Here is a 24,279-nt window from a genome sequence, read left to right as displayed (position 1 = left end):
TTAAAAAGTCAGTTCTCGATTTGAATCATTTGATCTTCTATGTGGGTTCGATTGCGGACGAAACCATATTAAAAAAAATACATATGTTCACTAATGTACAGTCAGCTACAAAAACCTCACACAATCGAAATTACTATATGCAGCTTTTTTTAATTTTATAGCATTTTTGAAAAATCACAAAAATTTGTCACGTCATGATGATATAGCTTTTAGTCAAGGAAAATATTATCTATGATTATCGCATTGGCACTGTGCTTACTTAAAAATGTATCGTGAATCGTACGATTTTGCATTGACGTCAAATTGTAGTAAATAGTATAAAGGGTTATAAAAATTATGTGATCTTTGATAAAGACTTACATAATTTAAATAACGTTAGAGAAATTACTATGTTTTAAAGTGACAAAATCTCGTAAGGCGTAAGGTGGGTACACAATAATAATAACACATGAAATTAAAACATCTGCCGAGCCTTTTCCCAGCTATGTTGGGGTCGGCTTCCAGTCTATCAGAATGCAGCTAAGTACCAGTGCTTTACAAGGAGCGATTGCCTATCTGACCTCCTCAACCCAGTTAACCCGGGCAACCCGGTAATAACATAACATAGATAGTTAATAATAATTTTCATCATGACGCAATATTATTATGATTATATCTAATTTGTTTTTATGTATATTGTGATTTTGAAATAGATAACACAGTGATAAGATCAGTGCAAATTACTTTTTCAGATACACAAGTGTAATCTGAAGCTACGCAAGCAACCCAGAAAAATAAGACTTTTTGATGTTTGTGATATATTACCTAAAAAGTTTTAGAATCACCACCACCAGAAATAGACTAGAAAATAAACAGATTCTATAGTTCGGCCATTCAGAGAATGCGTTCCTGACACGTCGCGATTGAACTGACGACGTAACTACATTCATTGATTATTGATATAATAATGTTGTTTTAATGCTCCTCAATTGTTAAAACGGTAAACAACCAGCAAAAATATTTTTATCGTAACTGCAACGCCATTGCAAAGTTACGTCGTCAGTTCAATCGCGACGTGTCAGGAACGCATTCTCTGAATGGCCGAACTATAATTTCGTTCAGTTTGCTACTAATAGAATCGCGGTCAAATCCTGCTTTTTCAATTAATTACCCTTTTGATATTGACTTTTAAAAGAATTTATTTTAAAGACCGCAGAGGCGAGTAGGCTTTCCTACCGAACTCTAAAATAGAATATTGTATGTACTCTATATTATGTAGGCGTACTATATATGTCTATAGGTATAGACTATATGTATATAGATATTACATAGACGCGTTAGTTAGCGCCACTTAATTTATAACTTCTACTTATTTAATTAAATTGGTTAGCGGCACGTGCCGTCACGCTTATAATATTTATAGGTACCGATTTCCTTATGTATTTTTCCTTTACAGATGATAATTTTATTATTAGTATCCTATAACACATTATTAGATTTTTCAATTGTGAAGTATTATTATTTGTGGCCCATTTAATATTAGACACTCAAATGTTGTTTTTCTTCTAGCGAAACGTTAATAGACCTGAGAGCAGAAAAATTTGAGTTGATTGAAATTACGGACGGTAAGTGTACATGGGGAATATCTATGTAGTAACTGCAAATAAAATCTTTTTAAAACCTAGTAGACTATCTAATTGGTATAGATAGCTCAATACCGCCTCTTCGATGTAAAGTACCGAAAATTTCGGCACCTTTAATAAGGTCAAGAGAGCTTACGACTACCTTATCTGATATCAACGTCTTGTATGTTATACAGTTTCCTAATATTAACAGTTTTATCCTATCAGCTGATTCTGAAATGCTTTGTATCTGGGAAATCTTACAACAATTTAGAATTGGATTACATACATTATGAATTGGATTGAAAAATGTGGACGCAACAAATATGTTTTTGAGACGTTGCAGGAATATGGAAAAATGAAGAAATAAATATCTTTCGCCCTGATATTACTTGTAAATCTCATACAATGTCTGTAACTTTCTGGTCTGGGCTCTTTTTTGCTGAATCGAATAACCAAAGATTTTCTTACCTGAGAAACGCCCAGATGGTCAGCAATGTTTTCGCTGCAGTACACAATGTCTCCTTGCTGAGACAGCACCAGTACGAATCCGTCCAAAGCCTTCATGTACGACAGTTCGGTGGACACCTCCTCCATACCTTCAGGGTTCTGCATCTTGGGGTGTTCAGATTCCGACTCAGGAACTGTAAAGGGGATACAAGATTAGTCATATTGTGTTGTGGTTATTATGTTGTAGATTTCTAGGGTAGTCTAAGTCGTTCAATAGGAATAGTTTACAAAGTGGGGGAGTTTGCATACTCTTTGGTTATCGATGGATACGTTGTTTTATTTTCAAATAAAAAAAGCAAAAGAATTTTGGGAGCAACCTTTTTCTCATTATGATATTCGCTTGTATGGGAGCATTTCAGCTTTATTTGACCGAGTTTTCACAATATTTAAATTGAAATAGCCTTGTTTGCAAACAGCACCAGCAGCGTCATTCGGTCCTTATCAATTAAAGGACAAATTGGACGTTTGCAATGCAGCTGTAGCTACAATTCCAACGTTTATAAATCACGTTCATGCATGGTCGAGCTGCAATTTACTTAAAACTGTCATATTCCGCACATGCTGGATGATGAATAAGCTATATTTGCATATTTAAATAATTTTGCATCTACCAACAAACTGCTAGAATTTGGATGGAGGACGTTAATAGAAACAGAGTTAACGCTCCGCTTATTTCTGGATACATTTCAGGCAATAAAAAGTTTTAGAGACTTTGGTTGCTCAGAAAATATTTCACGTTCCTAGCAACTAGCGAAAAACAATGATCAGCATGGTTTTCCCAATTATGGATTCTATTTATTAAAATTGTTTAGAAATAATACCAAGGACCAAGGGATATTATTCCGGATAATCCCATAGGAAAAACGAATGACGTAATATAAGAATGACTCATTTTGTTCCGATCGATATCAGCATGAGATCGATCTTATTTGTGTAATAAAAACCTTGAACTAACATCATTCGGGACACGTACCGCATTAAAAAGGTGCTAAAGTAAAATTTGCATTTTAAAGTGAAAAAAGTGAGTTAAAAATCAAGGATGCAATTCAATTTGTATGAACATGCTGTGTGTTGTGACGTCAATGCGGTTTCAAGCGCGTGGCTGGGCCATGTTAAATAAAATCCGCGCGTGCTATACTTGCAAATAAGTCTGACTGTGGTCTGCATAGCAAAAAATGTTTTTATTATTTGCAATAAGAGGAAACTGGACGAGTAATCCGTATTCATAAACATAACCTTATTGTTAATTGACAATTCTAATGCTAAATGCATTTAAATCTGAACACATTGTTTTTTCAAATGATGCTGTATTAGCTCATACATGTATTTATTTTCCGTAAACCTTGTCCTGAAAACTGATCAATGTTAAATTTAAAACTACGCTGAAATTCTCAAAAACGTTTATCTCCTACCAGTTCTTGGATTAATTTTCGTCAAAGTTCATCCTACTGTTGACTACCTTAGTCCAATGAACTACATTCCTTAAACAATGCTTCTCTGTCGGATTAGAGAATGCCCTACATAGGTAAGAACAGTTCAAAATTGTGCAGTCAAAGATTAAGATAGCATTTATCAGGGTAACGACGTTAGTAGTAAATTCCTATTAAATGTATGGGTTGTGTGTGGCGCAACTTGGCTGCTATCCAGTAACGGACCGCGATTGTTTGATTTAATTATCGTTGCGTCTAAGCCAACAAAGTTCAACGTTCTGGGACCTTAGAAGTATCAACAATTAGGATTATGTTGGAGACTTCATGCTATTGATATTTTATTCGATATCTTAAAATGACGGCGAATGAAATGAACAGAATATGCTTAAGACCTCAGCTGAGATAATCTAAAAGGCATATTTCTGTCTTGTGTTGTTGTTGTTGTTATTTGATAGTTCAGCTGCTTGATTGTACTGCTAAGGTGTCATAAAAACTTCATGCTGGAGTTTTATGTTTCCTTTGTTTACTGAAGCCTTACAAAATAATTAACAGCCTATATTCAGGAAAATGGTCAATGTTTACGACTTAGGTCTTGCTCCGACTTATCTAAGCTTTGACTGACTGACTCATTTTATTTATAACATACGGTATGAAAACCTGTGTATTAATTAAGGTTAAAGTTTAGCTTGAACAGAAGAAAACATTCTTACTCATGCTACACACGGGAGGCGGGGAAAAACCTACTCACTTTACAGCATTAAATATGGATGAAGAAGGGGTTATGGATGACAATGTTAAAGAATGGAAAAGACGAAATTAAGAATATCAGATCAGTCTATTTTTTTTTTGTTTTTTTGAATCAGAGTATTTCAGGTACTATTAGTCAGTACTATTTCAAATGATCCATGCCGTCCCATAGGACTATGAGAGTGAAGGTATAGTTAGTGAACCTGTACCTGCGCAAATGCACTATAATATGACCTGCGCATTTGAGTGATCTCCATATATGAGAATAGCCGCCGTAGCCGATAATCGGCTAGGAGGACATCATCATCACTATTTCAAAAATTGCGTATTCTACTGAAATAAGCCCAAAATGGCCAGTGAAAATGTTATAGCATTTTATTCATGTTAATCGATGCACAAGGAAAATTACCCACAACACAATATTAATAAATAAGAGGGCTTAATTAGAACGTCATTTAATGACCAGGTCAAAGTACAGGTCCACACAGATAATAAATCAAAGTCAATAATCTATCATGCTTAGATACGGTGTTATGAAAGTTTTTAATCTTGCTCAACATAAAATAGCTACTGTCTAGTCTGGTTTTTGGAACAAGCAAAAGGCCTAGCATTCATTTTTGAGTTGTGCTGTTCATGAACATTATTCGTACGCACTATGAAGCAGTCTTCAACGATTGTGTTATGTATTTTGTTTGGCAACAACTCTGCGTTCGAGGAAACCAAGTGAAAGTTCCTCAGGGCGAACTTTTTATCTGACTACGCTGCGCTATAGAAAATGTATTATGCAATAACTGCATTCTATCTTAATCATTAAGTTTGTTCTTTCACATGGCTCTTATATCTAGCCTAGAAACCAGTGTATCGCTTTAGACCAGACACATTTTCTGCGTATCAATTCTATAAACACCTGCTATAAAATCAAGTCAAAATGTACAATATTCATTGGCAATACTGTGTTCGGTATCTTAGAGATATACTTAATCAATGCATACAAATTTGTGGATAGGTATAACATGACGATAGCTGCCTTTGTCTGCTTGATAAGCAATTGCACCAAAATGTAGGTAAAATATTGATGGCCTTACTACAAAAACTTAAACACCTGATTTACACGTGTCTAAAAAAATTGTGGCTGCAAAATGAACCATATGTCAACGTCATAATTTGACATTTTTTTAGACAAGACTTAAACTGACGTTTAAAAGTTTTTGTGGTAAGACGGTAATTGTTTATTGCAGGTTTTTATTTTACAATCGAGACTTATCTTTCGGTAGCAGCCGGAGCTGCGTGTGACCTTTATAGCAAAATAGGGGGCAGAGGCTACCAATCTATGACGTTAATCAAAAACTGTGACGGCAGACAAACCAATCAGCTGTGTAGAGTGTGATACAGACAGACTTTGAAAATGATATATAGGTACCTAACTTGTATATGACTAACTTTGTATGTAATGATATCTATAGCTGATTTAAAAGAAACACAAATTGAAAGTTTTATCTGTCTCAGTTCCTTGGTAAGATACAACTAGTGCAAGACGCGTCCACAGTGACGTAATCGATCCACGATCGGGAGAGCATGCCTTGTACAAGTGCAACTATTCTAGTTAATGTTGCAGCAATTTGCCCTCTTGGATGTGGTTTAGGACCCTAAAAGTGCGACTATTCTGGTAAATGCTGGTCGAAGACTTCTCGAACTTTCTGTAGGACCCTAAAACATATCCATTTCTTCAAATACTTACGCAAAGACACAACATCCCGGACTTTCAGGTAGGATATCGCCAGGCGCATGACAGAAGCCTTGTCAAGCTGTTCCACCTCCTCCTTCCTGGCGGGCAGGGCTGCAGTCAGCTCTGCGAAGATCTGCATCTCCTTTGTACGTCGACATCGTGCTGCCACGCGCGACTTCTCCTTACGTTTCTCATTATTCCTGGGACAAAGGAAAAAGGGCATTTAGAAATATGATTTTTGTGAACTACTTTTAAATGAAGAGCTTTCACGGATCTTATAAGTATATAGAAACTCAGCGGACGAAGTGGCTTGATTGCAGGATTTTAACTTAGACGAAGTAGGATACGAATCTGGATTTTTTTCGCTATGTGGCAATCGAGATCATCGTTTACACAAAACACTCAAATTCGGATTGGTAAATTAATTTAGAAAACTTTCCACTATATGAGCGAATTGAATACTGGTTATTGAATACTGGATATTTGGAGCACCAGTAAATAAACTGCACCTGACTTTGCCCCAAATACTCTTCGCTTATCAATGCATTCTTTCAATTGAATTCTTATAACATTTACTCCTTATCTAAAAACCCAACACCATACATATTGGGTATGTGGATATTGCCGTAATTCACAGAAAATTCAATGTAAAAATGTAAAAGTATGCTGCTAAGAACAGCCTCATCGCAAAATAGAGCAAATCTGATGGCCATTGTTTTCCCTCAATCAAGGCAAAAACATCACGCTAAGTCGGAAACCGGCACGCAGATAAAAGAAATTATCTGCATGCCATTCAATTATTAATTATTAAAGATTTGCAGCCTTACTACAAAAAGTTAAACATCTGTTAAACACTTGTCTAAAAAAGTGTGGCTGCAAAACGGACGTTATTTCAACGTCATAATATGTCATTTTTTTAGACGAGTGTTCAACAGACATTTAAAAGTTTTTGTTGTACGACGGTTGTTGTTTATATTTCAATGTAGAACAGATGAAGAAAGTCGAGAAAATTGGAAAGACTGTTAACACTTCATATCACTATTGAGTGAACTTATATTATGTAAAGCAACTAAAAATAAGTATGTAGGACCTCTTTTTAATAGCACACAGTTTATCTTTGTCGTCAACCACCTCTGGTACACCCGGTATGCACATTTTTGCTACCTCGCGTCACAGCTCATTAAATTCACCAACCAAGAAAAATATATTTTTAAAACAATTTTCGCAGAGACTACAAGACACTACTATAGCAATCAACTAACTGGTGTGTTCAGTAATTTTAAGTTTATTCCATTAATTTGTCATTAGAGCCGTCGGCCATATTATCGCTGTTCCAAATAGCGCATTTAAGAAATGCGTCACAAATGCATTTTTAAACTAATGTTTTAGTCGTGTTTGGTTTTTAACGAGCGATGCGGTTTGAAAGCGACGTGTTTAGCATCGATACTTTGTTTTAGACATGGGAGAAAGAAACAGGCCGTTATACAAAATCCAGTTTTTTTTTTTCATAAATACAAACCCGAGAGCGCAATGGTCTTTTTTTCAACAATACCGTATTCATTTTTAACCTGTCCTTCATTCAAATCGGATTGACTGTACAAAAACTCAGGTAGTCCAAAGGGTTTAATCGGTTGCCTCCAAAACATTATTCAGAGGCCAGCAAAAATGTAAACAATCATGAATGTTACTATTTCGAGATTTCGACGTAATTTATCGACGTTACCAAGGGGACTAGCTCAACTTTCAATAGACATTTATCGATACTTTTATCGCATTTGATAACAATTGAACGGAAGAAAATGTAGACTAACCAGCGTCGCTCTAATCATAACCTATTACTTAGATATCATATTCATGTGACGTCACCAACACTATTTTAATCACAAAGGTATTTAATATAATACCACAAATTACCTAATAATTATTCTTACACGTAAACAATACTAAGAAAACAATCACGCCACATTAGACTAGGGCTGTCATACGAGGCATATTTTGCTTAGTTTTTAAGCATCAAATTACTCTGAGTTAACGTATTTCAATCACTAAATATGCGTATCAACATTTCTAAAGTCAGCCGACATTTTTTCTATTGATTTCAAGTCTGCACCTGATTTTTATACTTACATGGCCTGCACACTAAGCCGCTATGGTCCAAAATGGCTGAGTGACAAAGAGGATTGCCGATATTGTTCCGAACATTGTTGTCAACCAACAACGCTACTAGACTTTGATCCCTGGTAAATAAGAGGCTTATCTTGCATTTCAAACATAAACCGATACCGGTCAAGCCACTGGCAATACAAATTACACAGTTTCCTACACAACAAAGTTGCATCAATTCGAAACTCCTTGGAATCGAATAACCGAGTCGTGGAAAGTCGACATTTTCTCGAAGTTTCTTTAATTTCGAAGCGGTATTGGACCGCGCTTAGCTCACACTACGTACAGCGTTCCATTTTAATGAGAGATGGATTTATAGTAGGTCAGTCAGTAGCACCGTCTTGTTTTCTTACTAGAATCTGGACTAACAAGTCATAAATTCATAATATGGCCACACATACACATTTTATTAAACGACGTCTAAACGTTGAATTGCTTCATTGACGCAAGTTGGTTGTACGTGTCTAGAATTAATGAAGATATTCGCTCGATATGGCCGATACAAACTAGACACAATTTATTTATCAATAGGGCTCGTGTGAATTCGTGGCGCTTCATGACACTCATACAATGGCCGTGTACATTCAGTAATAACTTCTTATTCACGATTGTTGTGTCTGAAAGTTTGCAATCATTGATACCTATCGTACAATTTTGTGCATTAAGCCTTAGTCGATAAGAAGTCATTTGACACGCGTGCAGTTTATCACTAATCTTTATATGACTGTACAGGAAAATTCGGATACTGATGCTCAATAAGTCACCTTACATAATAATTATAATAAGTATTAACTTTCAGAAGGTTTTAAGGAAAATTATGCGCGCATTGGAATCATCTAGAAGAAAAGGCAAACGATACAGAAATTTAAAATGGAGTGGGTGATGCTAAAAATACAATGCCCATTCATATGATAATATGATAACAGGTCATGTACATATTTCCGATGCGGGTTGAGTAAAATGGCAATAACATGCGCATACCACACTTAAGCTTGTGGCACATTATAGCAGCACTGCAACAGCACGGCTCCACACCAGCATTTAAGTTGTCATTCAATTTAGAGCATTAAATCGTGTATATTATAATATATTTCGTAATGTCAATATGAAAAAGCCAACGGCGAGCAGTCAGCGTGCTTGCCGCTTCCACACAACTCGACTCGCCGCCCGCGTGCTGACCTCATGCGTACAGCGCGCCAACGGCGTGCTAATTGCGCGCCGACTCCGAGCCGGCAGCGAAACAACGTCATTACGTCGTGTTCAATCATAATCGTCTTAAAATAATATTGAGTTTGCTGTGACAACAAGCTTACACCTCGCGGGCGGCGCGCGGCCGGCGCGCCGACGGCGAGCGGCCAGCGCGTGGTTGGCGCGCTGTCCGCTCGCCGTAGTCTTAATTCGAGGCGACGCCGTGCTGCAGCCGTGCTGTTGCGGTGCTGCTATAATGTGCCACAAGCTTTAGTTTTCGGTTGCAAATATTGTCATAATAAACCGCAAAGTTAGCTTACAGCGCGAGATAAGTCTATTTTTAAAATAACTTACGACCTATTTATTGAAATTCAAAATAAATATGGATCAATAACATGAACGTGATAGAATTTTAATATACCTACAACATAAGGAGCAGCATTGGCGAATAAAATTCCCATCATTAAATAAAAAGTACGGAGCGGAAAAATACAGAACCATGTCTCCAAGAACCTGTTTTTAAAAGACGCGTTAACGTAATGAGGTCTGATAGCAATTAGTTACACTCTATAAAGCATAATGAATTGACATTGTAAGTGAAACCAGGAATTTTAATGCACAAGAGGGGTTCGAGGATCAAGGACGAAATAATCCAAAACATAATGCTGCTTATGGTGAAGAAGCTTAAGGAAATAATATTTTAGCACCAATACAAAGTTACACAACAATATGTTTAAAAGTAAATAAATATGAACTACATAGGCGCGATAAACAAAATTTCGGTGTTGCGACCGATAAGACCAACAGCCACATGACAGAATGCAACAGATTGAGGAAAATACATGAACAAGTGGAATTTAAGCGCAACAAGCCGTAAACAATTGCTTAATAGAATTATTAATAAACATGGTTCTTGGAAACGCGATCGAAGCATGGATGTAGCTCGAAGAAAAACAGTTTTGCTCTAATTGAGTGGAGCATGTGATTGAGTGATGGTTTTACACGATAAATATGTAGCAAAAATGTTTATAGGAAATCGATAGCGTGAAAAGCAACATTAAAGATATGATTATAAATCTAAGTGCTCCAACTTCAATTGGTTACTAAGGGAAGATAATGATAGTCAACAGCGTTATGAGAAAGACAGATCGTCGAGTGGAATTTTACAAGCAAAATACGAGTTTGACACATTCACACACAGTTCAAGAGTTTGATGCAAGGAATGTCTCTCAGAAATTAGCGCTCAAGTGATCCATTGTTATTTAATTATTATCACTACTAATTAGGTAAGTTTGAGTGCGACATATTATTTTGATAATTAGCTAGTCTATTTTATTTATTTATTTATTTATTTTTTTTTTTTTTTTGGTTTACCAACAATTGTATACACTGACACAAACAAAGAAACAAGCAACAAATAAGAGTAAAGTGTAACAACCACTTACAGGTAAACACTGCATGCACACAAATCGTTGCCGTAACTTACAATTTTAAATACTTATAGGTATATAAAAAGATAACAAAATAAATTAAAGAAATTAAACACTAGGTACTATAAGATAACAATTTTATAACAAATCCTTCCCAGCGAGACAATGCGGGAAGGGAAAGGAGCTCAGTGATCGGAGAGATACTTGTGAAAGCTGGCTTTCAATTTTCCCAATCCATCAAAGTGGAGGTCGATACGGTCACTGCAGCTGTTAACAACCCCGCAAAACCTCGCGTAGGGAGAATTTGCACCCAGAACAGTTCTTCTCTGCGGAGGACATAGTGGTGTTATAGGACTGCGAGGAATTCTCGAGGGGGCACGGAAGCCAATTTTTTTCAATAAAACCTACAGATATCTGTAACAGAATTACAATTAATCAATTTCAGCTTCAAAGATAGCGTCGCCAAAAAGGTAAAGCATAAACGTCTCAAAACAACAAGATTTTAGCTGGAACTCATTACTGTACAAAAAGCACGTGATACGTAGGTATCCATGTTTTTTTTAGGCCAATGTCAACGAGGAACAAACCAACCGTCAGAAGCCAATAGAGGTGCAACTACGTACAATTGGCGCTGATTGCAAAAATAATCGCGTTCCCGTCTATCAATTGAGGGTCCGCTGTGACGTTTGTTCAGCAATGAACGCCGGACGAGATCCGTTTCAAGTCACGCACGCAAAATAGACACATTTAATAGATACGCATGAAGTTATCGAGATTATAGAACAAGATTAAGGATATAGTGTCTACAATGGATAGAACAAAGACGTTGTATTTCATAGTTTGTTATCTAAACATTATGCAGCAACTATTTTCCATATAAGAACTCAATTTATCGAAATGGCGTAGGTTTATACTGTAAAAATAAGATGCTGAAAATACAAGCAAACAAATTATACCAAATAAGCTCAAGTTTATTTAGCAATCGCTAAATCTCCGGTATTTGATACCATAGCAACAACAAAAAAACGAATAGCAAGTTTTTATTGTTGGCTGAAGAAAGGTCATCGACTCTATATTAATAGTACTGAGTAGGTACAGTTAGGAAGAAATAACATGTTTGTTTCACGGTACCTTGATAATTAAAGTCCTTGATAATGTAAGTATTAAACTTAGGGCAGATCTTTCAACGATTGATTTGCTGTATTGAAATATATTTTTTCACATTACTCGCTCTCGTATAGACTACCGCGTATCTCAGTTGCTTTCAGGACCACGGAGTCCTAACGGCTTCAATTTCTTATGTATTAAGACAAGGTCTGCAAAAACTACAGATAATATTTATAACTGGAGATAATATACCAATCGAGTGACACGTGACAAACTCAAAAACATTTACATATGGAAGTTAGTAAATATTTGTGTTAAAATAACAACAATAACAAACGATAAATTAAGTTAGTTCCTTAACCACTCAAGCGTCCGAGGTGATAACAGTCACCAAAAAAATTCTTGCCTTAAGCGTCCATGGTGACTACAGTATCCGAACGACATCGTTCGGTTTAAACGTGTACAGCGCTATAGCCAGGTGGTATTAATATAGTTGATTGATACTAGATGGCGCGTTATTAAATTTGTCATCCGTGAGTTGTGATTTTTTCTGTGCAATGGCAACATTAAATTTATAAAAAAATATATTGAAGTGACAGTTCGTCGTTTTTAACAAGTGACTTTTTTGTGTGTGGAGCTCTTGACAAAAATGTGGTAAGTTTCTTGTTTTATACCTTATTTAGATTGTTATTTTATATCAAAATAAACGTGAAGAAATTTCCTTTACGAAATATGTATAATTACGACAATTTCAAAACGTTTACATAGTATAATTTAGGTGGAAAAGTTATACGATCACTACACGATCATCGTTTGATACTTTTCTATTGTTTACAGTGTATTCTAATTGGTTATTTTTGTTAAATAAATGCAAAATATACGAGAATCGTTCACTATTAGCACGTTAATGGCCATTTACAAACGAAATACATTGAGATGGGGTCTATAATGATTAAAATGTTAAGACGTTATTCATGATTTTAGTGTTGGTGAGCCGACTCCCCTTGGACTGATCTACTTACAACGTAAATAATGGTTTGTTCACACGGAGCGTTTTATGATCAATTTGGGAATGTTTTGTGGCTTTTGGCTTTGTTTATGTATCTACTTATAGGTGACGGCATGTTTATTTAGTTTTCGTTTTTCAATATCAAAGAATGAAAAATACCTAAAATTACAGTTTTACAGTGTATTTATTTTACTGTAATACCAATAACCGCTTTCTTTTTTTCTATTTAACATAATAAAAAATTATATGTAATAAAATTATATAAAAGTAAACATGTTTGCTCTATAAACATACCGAACAGTAATATGCGTGTTTCATTAAAACAACGTCGTCGTGTGAACACGCTATTAGCCGGGCGGCCATCTTGTCACATTTTTACGTCGCCCTAGTCCCAGTGACCGCTTGAGAAACACTTAACTTTGTTTATTTTTTCATGACAGAAAACTAATTACTTATATTTAGATATTGGTATCATTTTAAAGAGTATATCCTGTACTAATATAATAAAAAAACATTGTTACCAGTAATCACATTTTTCTTATAAAACTCGGAATAAAAAAAAATTACGATATTTTTTTTGATATCCTCAACTTTATACTTTATTATCATCCTATAATATTAATTAAAGTAATTTACTTTTAATCAAATTAAATTTTACGTTCTTTTAGCTTTCCGTGAGTATTTTTTATTCGAATCTAGCTATTGTAGTTTTTCAGTAGTAATCGTTTTTGTTGAGAGAGTCTCGCTTGGTCGTAAAAAAGCAATTGACATTTCATGCGCGGACAGGTGGGCCTAGAATCACTGCGCGGCTTGGACGCTTGAGTGGTTAATTAATTATAAACAGGTTGTTAAAGGAAATATCCAATAATTTTGGTGCACACAACCTACACCTCAGTATAAAGTTCATTTAGCTGCTTATCAATTAAAGTATTTCCGTCCTAATTTAGAAATTACATATATGTAAATAATATGTATATTGTTATGTGATAAGCTTACGGATAAATTGAGGATACATTAAAGGAAAAGGCCAGGCCAACAATTAAAAGGCGACAAAGCTACCTATACCTTTCGTACAAATAGAACTAAGAACAAAGCTAGGAACATCATGTTTAGTCAAGCGGGAGTAGGTAATGTTGTTTTTAATTAATATGATTCCATTAACGATGTAAATTATAGCATTCTTAGAAACAAGATGATAGATAAAGACGATACAAGTAAACAGACGCACCCAGGCCATAAAAGATCAAATTATAAAAACAATTCCGTAGTTACGAGCAACAAAACGGACTCAATTAAAACAACTGATAGATCATTAATCTCTTAAAAAAAACTGTCAACAGCTACTTGTTTTTTTTTTTAGTTATTTTCAATATTTTCCTCAATCAGGTGCATATTTTGATTATGGAAAACTATTAAAATGTAATTAAAAACTAATTGATCTCATTGGAAAACGTGACGCGTGTACGTGGGCGCCATTTTGTTGGGCCCCCGATCAAGTTAATACGGCGGTAATTATAGGCGACGACGAATATCATTTATCATGTTATTGTCTAGACCGTAATTGTAACTTAAGACTTTTATTAATACGTATAAAGCTAATGACTATGCTAATGAGCAGATGCCCGATGGAGTCGAAAGTACTGGAGTGGAGACCACGGACTAGCAAGCGCAGCGTAGGACGTCTACCAACAAGGTGGACAGACGACCTTAAGAAGGGCGCCGGAAGACGCTGGATGGCAAAATTACTCTTTATGCAAGGTTATTTGTCAAGACAACATGCTCTTGCCGAACTCTTTCTTCAGACGTAAAAGTTAACAAAAAGTTACCAATATAACCAACAGCAGCATGCTCGTGTTTAGTAGCCGTGTATAGATTAGGGCTGTGTGTGTGTCTCCTAATTTATGTCAAAACGATCTTAGGAGCTTCAAACTAAATAAAACATGCAGCCTCAAAAATTATGTGTCTCCCACAAATATGTTTTGGGTATTTTCTACTGTACTTCAAGCAACTTTGTAGATTATTTGAAGTGCAATTGACGATAACCAAACAATTTATTGTTGCGTATGAAGATGTCCATTTCTGGTCTTATTTCCGCATCGATATCTCGAAAACATGTCAAGACTGACAAATTAGAATGTCTAGTATATTAATTGTTTATCACGCTTGATTGCCGTCAAAATAGCAATAAACGGTAAGCCAAGATACCTAAATACGTGACAAAGTTTATCTTAAAGGCGAGTTATCATACAAACATGCTCTTGATACCTTGCTGCAAGGGTCACTTGGACAGAGGTCACGTTATCAACTGTTGGAGAACAGGACGCGTGTCTTCTCCACGTTTTGCCGTAGCTGGATACCACTTTTGAAGCAGGAGCTTGCAGTTCGTACATTAATCGATTCTTGACAACTCTAAAGAAGATTATAGAATCGATTCAGAAATAAATTCGTTATCGATTGATGAATCACGATTTGACTTTCTTTATTTATCGATGGCAGTATTGGCTGGCGCTAATACTGATATCTCAACATACAAACTAGAATTTTACCAAAAAATAGAGTGGGATACGACGACACACCGTAAAATATTCTCATGTGACTTCCGAATGCTTCGCGAAAATCGTATATTTTTAGTTCATCACGAGGTTCAGAATCTGAGAAAGCCATGTACCGGGAAAGTTATGTAGCAACAATCACGCGGTTTTCAGCTGATACAATCTTTGGCGGACATCCATGTATTAGTCAAACAATAAAAATCAAACTTGCATGGAAACCACGTGGGGGATCATATGCCGTAGTACTTAATTATCTTTTCTAGTCTTGCATAATATTCAACCTTATTGCCAAGCCAATAAGATTAGTTATTCAGTTAACGATTAGATAACGCACAAAACAAAAGTAGGCCATTAAAGATGTGTTTAACTCTCTTTTTGTGCAAGTTAATACCAAGAATACGGGGACTAAGTTCTAAGCAAAGAAAAAGCGGAATTACCTCTTTACTAAGCGTCATCAGCTTTTGCATTTCTAAGAAATATAATATGTAGGAGGTTAAAATGGCCGTTTATGTCTATGGTAAGTAATAAATCAACGGAAATCTGAACAGTCAAAACAGCTTTTGAAGCATGTTATAAACTATAAACAAGTTGAACGAACGCTGCGTCTACGCAGTTGACGCGCTTAAATAGCCTCAATCGAATCATCAACATAAGTTTTCTCACTAATTGGCTTTGTAACACTACACATTCAGCTTCTGGATGAACGATTCTTGAATTCAACAGTCATAACTTTAAATCGATACCTACGAAAAGGCGTCATAAAACATATCTATTCACTAAGCTTTTGAAACTGTTATATAAGAAAACTTATCAAATAAAATATTCAAGCAGTTTTCAGTGAACTTACATAAAATCTTCCAAATCAACAACTGTTGTATATTGGCACGCTTGTCCATCCACATTGTAACACATGCTATTGTAATCCCATGCTGGCTCCTGGTTACAGGGCAGGTTGTGGATCATAGGGCTAGGGGGCACATAACTCGCTGGCTGATACACTTCATGAACCGGATAGTATGGATGCACATTTTCGTGCATATACGGAACAAATGGCACATTCCTATAACACTGCACTGAGGGACTTCGAAGATTCGAATTATAATCACCATAAGCACACTGAGAGTTCATTGCCTGTCGAGACCACTGATCTGCCATCGGGCACTGTTTTTTCCATCCCCCATCCTCAAAGGGCCCCACGACAGGGCATCCCTGAGGATACTGCTCGCCAAATCCGTTCACGAGCATTTTGGTATCCGAAATTTTACATTCGTTTTAGAGGGAACGGCAAAACAGTCCATCGAGGTACAAAAACAGCGAGCTACTGATAGCAGCAAAGATGTTCTTATCTTCAGTGAGGATAAAAGCCATAGTAGCAAAAACTTGATAATAACAAAATTATTAGATAACATTGAATTACTCGACCCTGGTAAGTCTAGCTGACGGTTGATATCGAATGCCTTATCAATTTTTTTGTGAATTCAATATTGAATGTTTTAAACTGTTCTTAAAACGAAACGAGAAAACCGATAATAAGCTATTTATTGATTTTTCCACAATCTTGTAACGAAACTTATCTTTATTGGATGTACCAGAGGTGATGAAAGATTAAATTTTCCACTTAACTAAGAAGAGTCTAGAATTATGATACAACAATGTTTCAGTAAGTTTTTGATATGTCAACGTCAAAGGTGTGATAAAATTATCGATTTCGAATAATCTGTTTGGACAATCGTTAAACTAACACGATCAATGTCCGATTATTGCGTAAATAAAACGATATTTTTATTAAACAAGGATAATGAAGATTAATGCCGGACAAAAAATGTAACTAAGCGTGACTTATAGCATTTAAAGTTTTTAGTTTCATGCTCATTAAGATGTATGCAGCAAATATAGTATTGCCGATGGAGATATAAAAACAAGCCAGCGAAGTCGACACCGACAGGATGCGATTCTCTGGTTAATGACACGACTAGGCGAGACACTGGACTCCCTTTGAATAATCACATAAATTTAAATAAGCATTAAATATCACGTAACTTTTTTATGCTTCATTAACTAACTAGTAAGGTGATCTTCACACTGCCCCGCATCACGCTGCATCTTGCGTGTCGACGCACCTACGCGTGTTCGTGCGGGAGTGCAGATCTGCATCATCGTGCGGGTTTTTCGCGCACTCACGCGCGTAGGTGCGTTTTGTAAATTCACGCACAGCGAGTTCCATTTTCAAATATACACGTCACGCCCATTCAAAATCACGCGTGGCATTGCGGGATTCAGTGTGCCATACCTTGCGTCTCGCCCCGCACCTACGCGCGGGGGTGCGTGTTTCTCCGCATGTATGTGCGTGATCCGCATGAACGCGCGTGGATGCATTTTCAGTGTGTTGGACTATGCGTGTTTTCCATACAAACGGAGATATTTCCATACAACGGAAAAAAACGCATCCACGCACTACGCTGCATCATGCGGGGCAGTGTGATAATCGCCTAAGGGCAATTTTGTCCCAATTAACCCCTTAAAGCACGTCAATAAGAAAGACTGAATAAGATGCTTGAAAATTTTTCCCAAAATGGTTTCGAGGCGTTCTCAAAAAACCTTCTGCCAATTAAAACATGCGTAGTTTTAACAAGAGCAAAAATAATAAATTGAAACGGTGATGCAGTCCTCAATTGAATGAGGACAAATAATGCAGAAGCCAAATTAATAATTTACGAGTATACGAATTTAAATATGTCACACGTGGAGTCAAACGAAACTGACCTAAATGTGCAAGTTGTCGACTGCATCGTAATTGTTGAATATGGCCAGACATTCCGATATGAAACTCCACGGCTTTTCTTTTAATTCATTATATAATTTTTAAATATGGATTAAGAAGCAGACTTCTGCTTCTACCTTGATTTGCCTAAACCAATAAAAAGATGAATTGATTGCCCGAGGACATGAATAACAAGGGAGAGGATGTAATTATGTTGGCAGACAAAGAGGAATGGAAGCGAAAAACATGGCTCCGACTCCAAATAACTTGAGAACAGGGAAGGAAGAAGAAGAATATAAATCGTAAATAAAACAGCAGTTAGTCCAATATGAACAGTTTCTAGAACTTTTTGGTCGGCCCAATCCGTTTGAGATGAGAAACATTACTGTTCATGTCAGATAAAAAAATATCATGAATCATGACAGTTGTAGGGCATGCATATTGTTGGTGCATACAACGCATCCCACGCAAATTGTTCCGCAGGTGCGAGATGAGGAGTAAAGACATAATAGCTTCGTTGAGTTGTTCTGATTGGATCTACCAATCAGAAGAAGCAGTTTTCAATTGGCTACACTTTATCGCCCATTGGTTCAGTCTCATGAACTTCTTTCATCCTCATTATAGGTTTAGCTAAAGCTATTCAGGAAGGCGAAAACTCGAGTGTTCTCCAAAAATAAACCTTGAATTATTAATTCAAGTGTTCTTAATGTTTATTTGGCCTTCCTGACTTTCTTGAAAGTTCACCAGAAGGGGCGCATCATAAATATGTATCGCAGCGTTCGGCTTATTGTGTCAGCCGTCAAAACTCATAGATATTCAACACAACGCGTTTGTGGGCCGCCGGGCGCCTCATTCGAAACAAAGGTTTAATTTAAACATGTTTATCTGTGTGCCCACATTATAATAAATGTATTTAACAATATGTGTATTTAGATAGTGGTCAGCATTAGCTGCTAACTAAACGGCTCTAGACGTACGCCAAACAAGCTTATCATCACTAAAAGTTACAAGTTTTAAATCTTTTATGTAAACCGCTGTAAATAGTAGCTTGTTTGACAAGCATGTCAGTTAATTCAATGTTTACTTAAAAAGCAATTACCGTTTATGACTCAAATGGCTGTTGATGTTTTAAATAACAAAATTTAAAGCTAGGAAGATAAAATATGGTACAAGGAAAACAGGTAGGCCTTGCGACAGATAAGTTAGAACGCCGAGATCTTACGTAGTTCATGCCAAGAATGTTAACCAATTAGATTCCTACGCAGGTTTCCATCAAATTGATATCACGATACTTTCTTAATGATAAAAGCAAAAAATAGGTGCAATCTACTTGTCATATCTATTGTAGTGTCAAAATAACAAAATTGACGACGTAGCAAGCTCGTCGACCACTGATAGTGAACTATCTTTTTGTGTCGAATTCGAACCTATTGATGTATGAGTTGTCGCGGGAAACAACAGTAGGTAGATGGATAAGAATCGATAGTCACAATTATATTTAGAATGTAATCTCACCTTGACAGGTTGATGCAACTAGAACATTTTATCAATTACTGGTCGCATTATTGGCTTTCTTACTTCAGGTAAACGAAGGGATACATAACTTATCAATCACGATGATTCCACGCCATGAAAATATGGGATGTTAAAATGGCGTCATCTTCAAATGTTGATGTTTTTGGGCAAAGTCTCTTTCTACACATGTCTGACTTGATCTTCGCTGTATATTAATTCTAAGTCGTAAGTCTTTAACAGTAAGCTAATTATATTCTTTCAAGGTGTATGATAACATTATACACGTTATACAGTCATTACACAATTGTGTCATACTTTTTTTTGTTCTAAACCCCATTAGATAGAGCAAATCTCATATCAGGCTTATCAATGACGCCATTTTGATAACAGTAACAAATAACTTTTAAACTAAGCTTAGCTGACTAATGGAACTTGCGTTTTATTTCAGAAATGAAAACGACAACTAATACCAGAAAAAATATAACTAAATCGGCTTATTTATAACGGCTGTCTTCGTTGCTTATAATATTCTTGTTTTTAAGGACACAATCTAAGTAATAAATTAAAATGTTCTAAATGCTTACAAAAAGACAAAATGTCTAGCAATATCAAGCTTTCAGTAGATCTAAAATGTTGATAACATCAGATTAGCTATCGCCTATCACGTGTCTTCACAAAATTCCATTTCTTCGCGATGATAAGGAACTGATTTCTTTATCATATTGCTGTGTTTTGGAATATGTTGTGACCGCTGCTGTAAGTCAGAAGCAATGTGTGGTCCGCCGGGAAAGAAACAGGGAATTAGTCGGGGTATTTGAGATGGAATACTTGCAGAATATACAAGACTTTTGACAATATCTACATATTCATAAGAGTTTAGTGCTTTAGTCACCAAGGCCGATGCACATAATCATAAAGCTCTTTCAAGCGTTTCAACAAAACCTAGTCACTTGACTTTGAAAATTAACAATGCATCTCGAAATGGTTTGATGCTCGGTCCAGTCAACAAGACAGTTATTTCTTGTTTCGGAGTTTCTTCTCATCCACAATAACTACTTCGGGATAACAGTTGGTGACGCTGGCTTTGCGTGTCTTTTTACTTCCAGATTCTGTTCTATCTGTGAATGTTTCTGTAACCCCAGTAATTTACATTTATAATTTAAACCCCGACCCGTGCACGGCATAGCGTTAGTGACCACACAAGACAGTTTACTAGTCACTAGCCCTGCTAATCAAATCTCCTGGTAACTTCTCAAATAGCATGGTGCTTCTACAACGCAGTTGATATTATATTCCTGTAAGTTTCCTATACTCATTACACTGGTTCGAGAATAACAACAGAATGCATTTGATACAGACAATTGCACTTGCGTGCTGTAACAACATATGTATCATTAAAGTAAATTACTACTTTAGACCAGTAGGTAAAACGTCAGTTGGATAATTTGCCTTTACATCCTTTGAAATCTTGATAGGTTTGCAAATTGTGTTTATTATAACGTATGATTTGTAGCCATGTGTAAAGAATTTAGTTTGCTGTGGTAATAATCGTCCCATTCGACTTTTCCGTTACCGTGCCATTTGGACTTTGGACTTTTTTTGGACTTTGGATTCTTTCTCGAAATCCTAGCACCTTGAAGCTATGTCAAGTTAACGGCAGAATTAGTCCACCTGTCTACCGTCTACTTGGAAATTCGTCTTCTGTTTTTATCAGACTAAACATCTTGGACGTGCTGGCAATTTGTATCGTCTTATAATTTGAAACCGTTATGTAATATTTGACAAATATTCGGTTTCTCACAAACTTCTAAAAAGTTCCTAGTAATTTTAGGATGACTAAGTTTACTTAGAAGCCAGCTCAATATAGATCTGAAGAAATTACATATACATTTTCACAAATTATCAGTTCCGAATATGGCATTCAATCGAACGAAGCCATCAAAAAAACATGTTACAGTCGCAAACAGAGTTCACGGTCGTCAGCGCTTGCGCAGCACGTTAACCAAATAAATAGATCATTGTGATAAATTCGACGCCAGTTCTTTCGTAGGACTACATATTTTTTTAGGCGTCCATTCTAATAAAATATTCTATCTTAGGTGCCTACGTGATTCTAATAATGTAATGTCCGATATGATTTTAAGTTTGGTACTTTCTTTAATTTAGCAAGTACTGTGGTTTTTATATATTTTCTTTGATGACCAACATGAAAGAAAATATATAAAAACCACAGTACACCCTGCGGGACTAAATTCATGGGTATTCTGGAGAAAGCGCTGACAAATAATAAACACAAACGATTAATGCTTAAAATAATACTAGGAAATGTTTCTGGAGAAATGTCACGAGGAAAATGCAAGAAAACTATTTTAGCTTATTGACCTGTTTTATGATTGGCTGGAAAATGTATCTATTGTGAAATAGAAAGGGTCGTTAATGCAGTGTTTACCGTTTTGTGCCCCACTTTCGGGATAAGTCTCGTTTGATTAATATCGGGAATTATTTATTAAAGGTATTATTAGATAAAATGAACATTGCAAAAGGTTAAAGGAAAGTGCAATTGTACTTTCGCCTTGACCAAACAACAACAAAGGTCTCCTATGTATTTATTTTCTGGTTCTTCACAGAACAAAATATGTATCATAACCACGAAAGTTTGGATGCATCCAATGCGAAAAAATCTAAAAAGTGTGGATATTTGTTACTCTCTCACGAGAAAACTATATAAGCTTTTGAGGAAACTAACTGGAGATTAAAAAATATCTAGTACTGTGGGATATGGAAAATTCTGCTTAGCTTCTGGATGCAAATTGCATTATTTTTGTGGTATAAATAACTGTTATTTCATTACTCGTAATTATAGGACATAATTATATGTAAATATTGATCATTATGAACGTCATAGCTTAGTTTTCCCTGAATGTCACGTTTTAGTAAAATATTGATTACAATTAATTAATAATAAGTTTTTTTGAAGTACATGACGTAAAACCTCTTATAAAGCTATGCTATTATATAGCTATGATTTTCCATACGTTTCAGTACTAAGAATAAAAATACATCAGAAGGTCTTCTCAACATGTTTAGTATTCCAAACGTAACATTCGATTAATAATTCAAGTATTGATTGAAATGCTTTTAGTTGCATCCTTCAAATGTTCGGCGTAAAACCGGAATAGGTATAAGAGGCAGTTTTAGTAATATTGAGTAGTTTGGGATTGCCTTATGCAAGGGATTTACCGCATCCATAAAATCAATTATCAAAATTCCATGAATCTGGTATGATGTTGAGCTCAAATGGTAATGACCCCGCATATCAAATTTGCTAATTTACCTCCTACTGTATGTTTGAACAAAGCAAAACGCCCATTAAGTAAGATAAATAAAAAGTCCGTTCTCAATTACTTTATTGAAATCTGCACGGATTTTATCTGTTTCTGGAATACATAAAAAAGAATTTAAAGATAAACCTCAGCTGCCAATAACCTAGAAAACGTGTAATTCAGCGAAAAGATAATTTATCTCAATTCTCGTAAATTGATGAAAATAAGTTATTAGCCAGCCTGTGTTTGAAGTAACTGGAAAGTCTGTGGTTCCTTTGTCAAATTACTTAATTATTAATAAATTTTATTGGCAGCAGAACTATCAAGATGGGACTAAACATAATTAAGAAAGACACAAAAGTAAGTACATAGATGATTGGAAATTGTTCCTGACCCTAACTTTCTATAATATTTCTTAGATCAAAAACTTTTTATCTTCCATCAGGCACTCAAATAGTCTTTAGAACTGAGAGCATTCACAACCTGACAGACAAAAATCTTCTATATTTTGGTTTCGGTCGTTCATTCCTGTACCCACCAGAATAAACTCAATCACGCTTAATCCCCGGCCTCCAAATGACGTCACGTATTTGGCCCTCTCAATACTAAATTGAAGTTAAGCTTTGTTGATATGCAAACTGTATAAATGTCCATATCCTTATTATATCGGAAGTCGGAATAAGGTAGTGTCTACTGACTTAAGAGGAAATGATTGGGAGATATATTTCATAAGTAAATAAAATGTCAGCAAAGGATCCTTTTGGGAAATATTATAGTTGTTTTTTTGAACACAGTTGTATGTGGATGAGTAGATTTCTTAATGATAAATTCTTCTGTCTGGGCATGAGTACGTGAAAACCGCCTGTTTTTGTTATTTGGAAGTGGTTAAACAAACAGTGAAAATGGCGCGGCGCCAATCGTTTTTATGGCTTTAAAAGTGTTATTGTTGATGTCTGAGGATCGTCTTTAATGATACGGCGTATAGACCATACTTTTTGGAAACTTAGAGATAGTATCCACACAATCCTTACCTGTTTATTCTGTTCGTCCATGAGGATGTGCAACAGGCCTTTGCATCCAACAGGAACAATTTGGCAAATTACAGAATTGGTAATTGGCAACGATCGCCCCAACGGGCGTTTGAACTCCCTAAGGGGAGACCCAGATGCGTCATAAAAAGTAATTTATTCTGTGATGGCTGATGAGTTATGCTCAGG

At 35.9% G+C, this 24,279-nt stretch overlaps 1 protein-coding gene across 2 annotated transcripts in view; it reads right to left on the bottom strand.

The window, feature by feature from the left end:
* The window catches only part of LOC124640194 (hypoxia-inducible factor 1-alpha-like), a 78,627-nt gene that overhangs the window by 51,776 nt on the left and 2,572 nt on the right, over positions 1-24,279 (bottom strand). Inside the window, exons 1-3 of one of the 2 annotated variants that reach the window (XM_047177860.1) lie at positions 16,311-16,766; positions 6,027-6,214; positions 2,073-2,245 (exon numbers count right to left, since the gene is read on the bottom strand). In XM_047177860.1, coding sequence (XP_047033816.1) covers positions 2,073-2,245; positions 6,027-6,214; positions 16,311-16,708 — 759 coding nt within the window. In that variant the 5' untranslated portion in view covers positions 16,709-16,766. Of the gene's footprint in view, positions 1-2,072; positions 2,246-6,026; positions 6,215-16,310; positions 16,767-24,279 lie in introns of those variants that run through there. The other variant, XM_047177861.1, reaches the window with a different exon arrangement.

Source organism: Helicoverpa zea, chromosome 20 (assembly GCF_022581195.2).
Source record: "Helicoverpa zea isolate HzStark_Cry1AcR chromosome 20, ilHelZeax1.1, whole genome shotgun sequence".
Taxonomy (NCBI): Eukaryota; Metazoa; Arthropoda; class Insecta; order Lepidoptera; family Noctuidae; genus Helicoverpa; species Helicoverpa zea.
Note: the sequence above shows the minus strand (reverse complement) of the source record. Positions and strands in the feature narration are given on the sequence as shown.